This window comes from Mizuhopecten yessoensis, unplaced genomic scaffold (assembly GCF_002113885.1).
Source record: "Mizuhopecten yessoensis strain PY_sf001 unplaced genomic scaffold, ASM211388v2 scaffold11047, whole genome shotgun sequence".
NCBI classification, from domain to species: domain Eukaryota; kingdom Metazoa; phylum Mollusca; class Bivalvia; order Pectinida; family Pectinidae; genus Mizuhopecten; species Mizuhopecten yessoensis.
This window is the reverse complement of record NW_018408852.1, coordinates 1,099,468-1,110,523: the sequence shown is the minus strand read 5'-3', so window position 1 is coordinate 1,110,523 and position 11,056 is coordinate 1,099,468. Positions and strand designations below refer to the sequence as shown.

At 38.0% G+C, this 11,056-nt stretch overlaps 1 protein-coding gene across 1 annotated transcript; it reads right to left on the bottom strand.

Moving 5' to 3' along the window:
* Positions 1-9,491: 9,491 nt before the first annotated feature.
* On the bottom strand, positions 9,492-10,325 carry LOC110465035. The gene has a single exon (XM_021520599.1). It carries the CDS (start codon positions 10,323-10,325, stop codon positions 9,492-9,494), a length of 834 nt encoding a protein of 277 aa, XP_021376274.1.
* Between the last annotated feature and the right edge of the window lie 731 nt (positions 10,326-11,056).

The window sequence follows — 11,056 nt, the reverse complement described above, 5'->3', positions numbered from 1 at the left end:
GCATCCTTTTGTGTTACAGAATTTACCTTTCTGAAATCTACACAGAATCTATAAGACCCATCTGGTTTAGATACCAAACAAACAGGACTAGACCAGGGACTTTGACTGGGTTCTATCACATTTTGTTTTAACATTTTGTCTACCTCCTGTTCAATAATTTCCTTTCTAGCTAAAGGTATTCTATGCTGTGGTATTTTAATAGGAATAGCACTGCCAGTATTTATGGTATGCTCTGCTAAATTGGTTCTCCCTACAGATCCATCCTCCCCTACAAAAACATCTTGAAATTCTGTAACTAGATTAATTAGTTTTTCTTTCTCAGGAGCTGCCAGATCTTTAGAGCTATTCTCTATAAGAGGTTCTAAATGGTTAGGTAGCTTTCCCCTGGAGGTATCTACAAACTCAGTACCTCCAGTGTTAACAACCTGTTCTATCCTCCCAACACTCCCTATAAATACTTTTGGGACTAAGCTGACACTACTTTGTGTTGTATTCATGACTGAGATAATCAAATTGTTTTTTTCTAGAGTCTACTAGACTTCTGGCTATCAATACTCCCTTTTGTCTCCATTTAGAGTTAGGCTCCACTAGTACAGTGCTGTCTAATAATTGACCATCTGATTCACATTTTATCAGTTGTTCAGAATGAGGCGGTAAGACTATTGTTGTACAGGGTCTGATTAAAGCACAATTTAGTGTTTTCTGTTTACTTAACTGTACCTTACCCTGACTGGAGATAAGGAGATCTTCCCCTAATTGAAGTTTACACTCATATTTCCGTAGAAAATCCATACCCAATATCCCTGCTATACTGCTAAGATTGGCTACTACAAAATTTTGTCTAAAACTACCAGGACCCATTAGAAAGTCTAATTGAATGCACCCTTCTACCTCCAATCTGTTGCCATCCGCTGTGGTGAGATTTGGTTCAAATCCCTGTAGCGAATTTTCTAAAAGTCCTAAGTTTAGGAATTCAGCATAAGAAAGAACAGAAACAGGGGACCCAGTGTCTATCAACACCCTACAACTAGTATTTAATACCTGTATATCCGAGTAGGACAACCTTTGTCTATATGTACACTATTTATACTAAGTTTAATTTGATCAGACACCCCCTTTTCCCTACTCTTCCTTTCTTATCTGTTTCTGTTTTTAAAGAATATTCTTTTGGCCTACATTTAGAAGTAGCTGAGTTCTTGGCCTCGAGCTCAGCTTCAAATAGTATTCCGCTTTGCTAACTTTCTCTTCTCTTTCCCTAAGAGTACTTAGTTTTGAACATTCCCTCATGTAGTGCCCTTCCTCTTTACAAAAGAAACATGCACCCTTCCTACTTGAGGTATACTTATTGTTATCATTCCTTCCTGACTTTGTGCTTCGGGGTAACCTCTTGTCTAGTAATTTACTAATTTGTTCAATGGTTAATATCTGACCCCCTGTACTATCAGATTGGGTTAATGAACAGACCTTTTCAGAGGTTTCCACAGGTTTCTGTGGACTACTCCCTGCTACAGCCTCGTACTCTACAGCGGAGGAAATAGCCTCCTCTAGTGTTTTAGGATGGCTAAACGTGACTTTCTTTTTCATTTCAAAGTTGTTTAGACCGTTTATGAACTGATCTATTACTTAACACTCTAGGTAATGATAGGGTAAATCTGGATAGGCTAGTAACGCTGTTCTACGTAAAGAGTACCCAAAGTCTGAAGCTGACTCACTTTTACCCTGTTTCTGTCCCCTAAATGTACACCTATGTGCAACACTCCTTTCCTTAGGATTGAATCTCTGAGTGAGACATTGTCGAATGGAGTCATAATCAGATAACTGCCCTACCGTTAGATTACTTAACAGCTTTTAGGCTGTGCCCCTCAAGCTCATACTGAGTTGTTGGGCTTTTTCAGTGTCGGTCCAAGTATTCCAGGTAGCTACCTGTTCAAAGTGAACAAGATAGTCTTGCCAGTCACTGCTTGTACCGTTAAATGTATCTGGATATTTTTCTTTTCTATGCACCCTCGATTCCGACACATTTTGATTTGATTTATCATTAGTAACTAAAGTTTGTGGGATCGTGCGTGAAGCAGGTGCTGCCCCCGACACCTTACGTCTGATCGGTCTCCTATTGTTATGTCTACACCACTCTGATTCATCATCTTCAGTATCCCCCTCATACTGTTCTGACTTCTCCCTCCCAGTCCTATAGTCTTTCTTCCGGAGAATAGGACTGATAACTTCCTGTTTAATCTTAGGTTTAACATCCTCCCCCTTTCCTTCCGACTTAACTCTCATAGTTTTAGGGGTAAAATGTACAGCAGACTGTCTTAACCTTCTCTTTACTAAAACCCTTTTTATTTCATCCTCTGTATTTTCATCTTCCTCTGTTTCTGAGCTGGGTGGCGATTCTAAGGTAACTACCTCCCTACTACCCACACCTTTACGTTTAGGAAACGATATGATCTCTTGACTGAGGACAAAAGGCTTTAAATCTTTTTCTGAAGCCCCTATTGGTGTTGATGTAAATCTATCTGAAGGTGTTTGTACAGCAGTCTCTAACAACTCTTCCTCCCAATCAGATTTAGTAATCTCCGAATCACTGGAGTATTGATTAGCCGCCATGTTCACCAAAAGCGTCTATATATACCTGACTAATTGTAAAACCACAATTGTTAAACCGTTTTTAGTCGTATATCAAACTACACTTTTTAAACAATCACCAATCAATATGAATTCTCCTTCTTACGTCTATCACAAATCTGAAGAGCTAACAATTCGATAAGGCCTGTTATACAATTCCCGTATTTTCCCGCTAAAAAGTTCAAAGAAACCCGGGCGTTCCGCCACATTGGTTTACACAGAAACTTACGCGTGCAAAATAAAGGCCCTATCTACTGTAGATCTTACGCCATGTACACTGCAAAACCTACCAGTTCAAAGCTACAATACGTGAATCTAAATCAATACATGCAAAGGAACATCAATCGTTACAGGACTTGATATTTCTAACGATAAAGGTAGACCTCAAATACGCATACAATATAGTTTCATAAAATCAAAATAGCGTATTTTAACTTATTCACAAAGATGAATTCTGAAAATAACTCGTTACTCACGGTTTCACATCCACGGTCACGGCACCATTCTGGAATGGGACGTCCGTGGGGAGAGCCTTTCCAGCGTCGGTAGATGAAAGTGATCGTATAGTTATTAATGTTTTCCCCAAGTCTACCGACAAGCTGGTCGGCGGCAATCCCCAAGAACGTCCCTTTTGCGTCCGTCTGTACAGTCAGACAAAGGTCCGTCAGATGTGGAGGAGTATCCGAGTTATAAATCAATCAACACCTTGTTTCAAAGTTAACTAACGTTTATTGCATATCACCCGGCTAAGGTAGCCGTTAAAACACGGGAAACAATACGTACATTAATAACAGGAGCATATAATACAAGACAGAACAAAACTACAGTGTGTAGAAAAGAACGTATGTTTAGTAAAACTGCATATAACTATATATATCAGCCCCCACACGGTAAAATAAGGCATATAAGTAATTATGTCGTTGAAAAACAACCCCTCCCAGAACACCGATATACGTTTACTAACCAGCCTTAACGTTCCCTAACGTGGTAGCACTGTTTTCAGCGCCTGGGTGGTAGCATTGGTTTCAGCGCCTGTGTGGAGAGGTTTTCCTCTCCTGATATAGCCGAATTTCCGGCCACGCAAGTCCCCGAATTGACCCGTGCATCCCCTTTTATACCCCAGCCTCCTGGTCCTATGTAACCTGTATCCGCACACCCATTCTGATTGGCCAAATCTACGGCATATGCGTAGTGAGGTCGGAACGTCTACCGGCGACTCACCAAAAATCCGGTCGTCTCGAAAGCTTACACCCATGTAAACAAACAGACTGCACCGGCGATAGCTGCTACTTGACGGGAAGCATACGCCGAACGAATAGCCCTACCGTACCCGTTAGGTTACTTATAGAATGGTATTAGGGGAATACACTAAGACAACAGTAAATATATAAAGCAGTAATAGGCTTATGACCCATTTTCCCACTGGTAGTATTGGGTAATTAGACGCGCCGCATGAGAGTCTGTCCGTTGACGTAATCAATGTCGTTACCTCCAACACCGGTAGATTTATAATTCATCTTTTGGTGACGATCCTGGGGATATTTTCTGTCTAAATAGTGCCATACTGTAATTAATAACCATCACAACGCAACTGGTGCTGACCACAAACGATATAATACTCAGATAAAACCAATAGAGATAATTCTTTCTTTAAGTTTGATATCAAAGCTGGTATCATGTCTATATTGTAATTCTTAGTGTTTTACATATTTAGAATGAAAAAAGATTTAATGACCGACTTCAAAAACAAGGCATAGGAAAACAGTATATATAATGTCATTCAACAATTCATATTTCCATCATACATACTATAATATACTCACTTAAATAAAACATATTACTAAGTTTTGAAATCGGTCGTTATATCTTACTCTTTTTCTACTTACTCATTTCACATCGATTTTTTATATTATATATACATACATGTATATACAGTTGGCTTTTTTGATTTCACAACGATTTTTTTTTAATATTTTATACAAAAAAGGAATACGCAACAGGCGTAATGCGAATACAAGCCCTATCCTGGTATTTTTCGTTCCTAATGACAAAAACAAGAGTTTCCGAATGCGTTATGGTACATGCAATGTTATTTGCTGCAGTTCATCTATGTCCGCTTTTAATAAATACTAAATGCTATAATCACTTGAAGTGAACACATTTGGTATATGACAGTATTCTTTTTATGTTGTCACATCGATTTAAAACGAAAGTAGAACACGTTACTGTAAAGGTTGATACGTAAGGGGGGGGGGGGTTGCTACTTACTTCCCCCTTTTTTCTGCTTCCTCAAAATGAAGATTTCGGGCCCATAACTTCTGACATGATGAAGATAGCGATGGAATGTTAGTGCCATACATGTATACCGAGATGGTAAGGCAATGTGTTACATACCACTATTTGGTGCCTATGCCTAAGGTGACAGTCACATTTAGGACATAGGTCATTTGTATTGCCCAGATCGTTCTGATTTGATGAAGATTTTCCTTGTTCACATGCTTATTTATTCCACTTCATGTCTCAACAATGAAAACTACCTAACTCTTTACTCAGGTGACCACTACCGCCGTTGAGGCTTTTGTAAAAATATTCCCTTATACTTGTATAATGTCAGTTTCAATTTTATGAACTATACATGTACAGTTTATTTCAATTGTCTTTGCATTTCCGCTTTTTTTGTCAATAATATCCATCTCTAGAAGTGTTAGTAATGTTTGTGTTGACTGTTCAATTAACAGAATTTAATTATGCTTCATGTACCTTCAACTTTCACATTTATGTTTGAAGTATCTGAATCACTGTTAAATCGTTTAAACGTACATCATGTTTGGATTGATTATAGTCTTAACATTTTACCAGTGCACTTTTCTGCAGCAAAATAAATAATCATAATGTACTATTCAAACTGTACTCTATTATCATTTTGCTGTAATTTGGATAAACAGTTATCTCATAGGCTGACCCTACCATCTGTTACATTTGGTCCTTTACATATAATAGATGCAAACGAGAGATCCCAGATGGGTCTTGGGGCCCACCATTGTACCACCTTCATTAGTTCTATGTCAGTTCGATCTGTTCTCTTCTTTTTTTCTTACCTGTTTGATCGAGTCATGAAAACAGCATCTACATCCTGAGGTAAAATTTTATCTAAACTTCATACTGATGTGTATAAAAGACAACCTTCAACGTGAGTTTGTCATTTCACATATTTACTAGTTCAGTGTTTCATGTGTAAGAAACATAACTGATCATTGCTTTATGAGAAAGAACTAGGAATAATATTTTTTTAAATATAAAAACTCAAGATGACCTCCATGCATAATTAAGGACCAAGGGGAATTTACACTAAGTTTGAGAAAGATCCATGCATGACTTACTGACAAATGGTTATACCAAACTTAAGCTGTCAAAATCCAAGATGGCCACCAGTAAGCCATTCAGTCTTAAAAGTTAACATGTACAACAACAGTCCACAAGGAACCTACATTTAAAATTTAAGTAAGATCTATCAAGCACTTTCTGAGAAATTGAGATAACATACATTTACTGTAAAAATCAAAGATGGCCGTCTGTCGGTTATTTTGTTTTTCTGATCATTCTCAAAAATAAATATGTTGAATTAAGACCAAGGGGAACCTACATGAAATTTGAGAAATATCTCTCCAGTGCTTCTACATTCAAAATCCAAGATGGCCGCATGTCAGCCATTTTATTTGTCCGATCACTCTCAAAAGTAAACATGCGCCAGGGTCGACCTTTTTATGTTACAAGGTGGTAAACCATAAGGCCTTGGCCCACCCATAGCTGGACAGTGATCTATAAATAGCTAGCAGTACATTAGAGCGCATGGCTAGTATATACAGCATGTAGTATAAACATCTTACACGCCAATGTCATTCATGCAGGCTGTTTCGTTTTTGTTTCCTTGTTTTCTAGTACAGTTTGTCAACATATGTGTGCCAAATATCTTGCCTGAACTTGAATTCGATTGTTTTGGTAAATGTTTCTTTCCTCTGGAACTGGGTGCGCGTTGGTTTTGAGGATTTCAAATAGATTGTTTTTTATTCCATTGACGGACTGCCAAGTTGGCTCTTTGTTTGTATTAGCAATTCTCTTGTCCTGATAAATGTTTATCATATTTTTTAATCTTTCTACATAAAATGTGTCTCTTCCCAACCTTTAGTCCTTTGCACACTTGTTTAATGTTGAATTGGTAAGTATGCCACTAAGTTACTTTTCTGCTTTTTGATCAGTGATTCCTATCCTTGATATATCGTAGTTTTGATCTTGTTTGCATCTTGATGTTAGATGACATGCACTGCCATTGTTCTTGTAATGTTTCGTGATGTTTTCCAAAGATTGGTGCAGTTTTACAGCATCGCCCCTGCAGTTTCTAACGGACCAGTGCATGTGGAAGGCAACCGAATCAGCTTTGTCACTAGTCTGAAAAGACCAAATTTTTCCATGAAGAACAGTTGGACCTGATGCTGCCCTTTGAGTGGCTTTTTGTCATGTCATACAATGCCATGTGTCATATGGTGAGGGTAACATTCCACTGCTGATAAAACCATGCGGAACTCTGTCATTCACTAAGTAACCCTTGTCTGAAAGGTAAGGGAAAGAAGACTACACCAACTTATGGTTTTCACATTGAAATTGAGCCTTTAAACCATGTCCTTTCTGATTAGGTTTTTTATTTGAAGATGTTCTTTACAATGTTCTGACTGGTGTCCAATAACTTGAACCATGTTTTGCAAAGACACTTCTGCAGACAGAATCAGTTTTTGATCAACTTTCAGGTAAGAATAAGGTGCTGGTATGGTATTATGATCCATAGACCTATCATGTTGACCAGTAGCCCAAAATTCCAAATTAGTCTCCAAGGCTTGAAAATTTACCACTGGTTTGTTTAGTCTGTTTGTGTCAAAACTGTCCGTACAGTATGCATTTCCCAACGAATGTCGGCTCTTTTTAACGCCACCCCAAGTGAGTTTGATTCTAGAACTTTATGCCCGTTCCTTTTTTTTTTCTTTCTTTTTTTATGGACTAGACATGTCATACACGTGAAGATCTATTATATATTCGCTTGATACTGATACTCTGGTAATGAAACAAATGGCAGTGATTCGGGGATAAATAGATGTAATTTTTAGATCTTTCTTATTTCGGGCCATTTATTGGGGTTCTGTTTCATTTTAATATAATATCATAAGCTTTTATCATGATCTAATGAATATGATTTTTTCGTAACATACCTGTATAATAAAAACATTTGAAAATTTGACTATCTTTCAATGGATATGTTTTATTACTGATGCTTTCGCCATATAAAGATATTTTACCTAAAATTGTCTGTATAAAAATTTAGATGGTACTTTCGGTTAGCCCCTAAATTCCTGGATATGGTCAGAGACAGACTATATCTATTTATGAATGTAACCATGTATGACATGCTCCTGGTTATTGCCCCCATTTCCTTTGTTTCCCGCGCATATAACCTAAACTGGCGCATTGCTTAATTTATTCCTTACTCATAATGGATAATCAGGAAGAAAATGACTGGCCTTGCCCTTGTTGTTACACTAGGACAAATGGATAATATATCTCCTGTTCAATCATAATAATTGGGAATATAATGAAGTGCATGTTCAGAGTCTTCACCAGGAAATAATATTTCTTCTGATGTAAGGCTCAATAACAAAATAGCCAGATATATTACAAAAAGAGATTAAATGAAAGGATGTGGATAAATTTGATGAATTAGAATATATTACAAGATTTAAAGACACGGAAGGATGTGAAAGAACTTGATAAAAACAGTGAAACACAACTTAATTACGTTCGGCCAAATATATAATGTTAGAATGCTGATGATGATGCTGGGAACGTCATTTGACCCTTTGCATCATACTAATGTCTCCTTTGGAGAGTAAGTGATAGACTACTGCAAGATGTATGATCAATGTGTTGCCAGTGTTTCTGTAGCTAACGACCCGTGATATTTGATATGACATGTCAATGACATGACCTTATACCAATGAAGAGAAATCGCTGAAAAATTTGGTGTTCCGTCTTAATTTGGTCCACGCAAGATCAAATATATAGATGGGAATTTTATGTTGGATAAAAAGATGTAAATGTCAAATTCATTGTTTTTTTCACAGTTCAGTTTATTCAAACGACAAAAGAACAGTGTTCTTACACACCCTTCGACCCCGTGCACTTTTTAGTACTGAAAGCTTTCTGATAACCATGGCGACTTATTTTTGGAAAAGATTGAAATATTAAAGAATTCTTAGAAACGAACTTGCCCGATGTATTGATCATGCAGGAGGCACGGTTTTTGTTGTAGGACATCGGGCTCGTGACCGAAGGGTTTCAGGTTCGAGTTATGGCACGGCACTGTGTGGTATATTTGAGCAAAATACTTTACTCCCCTTGTTCCAGTCTAATCAGCTGTTAATGAGTACGTGGTTGGGCAGTGCTAGAATTGTTGAATGCTAGCTGTGAGCGCTGAGATGGCAACACCTGCTGTACGCTCACAGGGGAGTTGAGAAAGATACTGATTGCTTGCAAAGGCCCTATAACCACGGATAATAAACTGTGAACATTATCAACAGATAACGCAGGATATGAAGAGTTGAAATTAATTAGATGATAACTAAGAATAGTTTGAAGGAGCATATATGACAATATCAAATCTGTCAGAAATGACATATATTAAACAAAACATCCATGTTTTTTTTATATACTACGAGAAGTTAGAACATGTTATGTTTCAAAAAAACTTGATAAAGTGTTGTTTCTTTTCCTGAACGTGCAAACATTAACAAGATAAGACGATGATCAATGTCATGATGACGTCACCAGCAGCTGACCTGGTACACTTCGAATGCTGTATCCTCTCCATATGACGTCACGATAAACTGTTGTTTCGTTGGATGATACACAATAGCCATTGGTCTCAATATTTTATGCAGTCTATTAAGCACGACCCTCCCTCTCTGTCCATCATGAGTTATCTTTATAAGGTTTTTAGATTTGTAACCACACACGTACAGGTTGTCATCGTGATCCAAACACATACCTCTCGGATCAATAAGATGGCTGTCTTCATACCTAAACACCTCATTCCCGTCAAGCGTCCGACACAAAATGATGTCGCCATCTTTATGAAAGAACTTCCGGTGTAGTGATGACGATGCTAAGTAAGTGTTACCACCAGCCTTGGGTAAGGCTTCTAGGATAACGCCATCCAATGTCATCATCGATACAGCTGAACGTGATCCTGTGAATATGACGTCATCTAGTACCGACACACACCGAACGTCGTCTGGCACTCGAATTCTGTCGCGTATAATGAGTTCATCGTCATTAAGATGACATCGCAGTATGACGCTTTTACAAAGGACAATGTAAATTTCCCCTTCACCTCTCCCTCTTGTGACGTCATAAGGCCACCCGTCCACTGAAATATGTTTTATATAGTTATAGCTGTCATCGAACAGAATAAGCTTCTTGTTGTTATAATCTGACAACAGTAGTCTCCCGTCATCAAGAAAACAACCTCCAGTTAGCATGGGCATCTCTGCCCCAAACAGAAACCATGACAACCGGCGGTAGTACAGAGCATTGCTCTGAACATCCTTTACTTTCGTCACCAGATTACCAAATCTTCTCCTCTCTACCTCTGCCATTTCATGGTTTCAGTGAAATGTAACTTCCTTAGTGCGTTGTAGTCTGGCGTCCCGATGTGTCATTATTGAGGACGACCAAGAGACACATGGGTGCACATATAGGGACATTAGGTGATTGTGGTGTTATCGCTAGGCCAGTCTGCATTGACAGCTTCTTCCTTTGACATGCAAATACACATTTATTTAAATCGTTCTAAATCTAAATCAATCATATCGTTGTAAGGTAAGGTGCAGTGCTATACAAATAAACACATCGATTCTCCTGTGTACAGAAACAAGACGAAATGTTCCCTGAAGACTGGAGGTGGGAGGTGACTTTAATTTGAAGGCAAACTTGACACGGAAAACTGACAATACATTTTAAAATATGTGCATCCTGTTGTTATCAGAGATTTATATAGGCTATATCTACACTGACGGGGTCGGCGCATGTACACTAGTATGATATACCTAATCACCATCTGGCAGTTTGATAACTGACATGTTCGAGTGTTACACAACCAGTGACGAGGTTGTTATCAATTTCCTTATGAAAATGATAGAGTAACTACAATATAAGTGTCGAGATACGAACATTAAATATACGCAAAACATGTTTTGTGCTATACAGTAATAGCTAGCCCACTCACTTACTTATACAGATCAAACTTTAAGAACCCATTCACGTCCGCGGCACTTTTAAGAAATAATACCGTACCATATAAAAGTACTCAATGCTAAAATCAGGATCC

Bases quoted from the DNA above. Each gene is read 5' to 3' on its own strand.
- LOC110465035 (XM_021520599.1), bottom strand. From the start codon at position 10,325: ATGGCAGAGGTAGAGAGGAGAAGATTTGGTAATCTGGTGACGAAAGTA.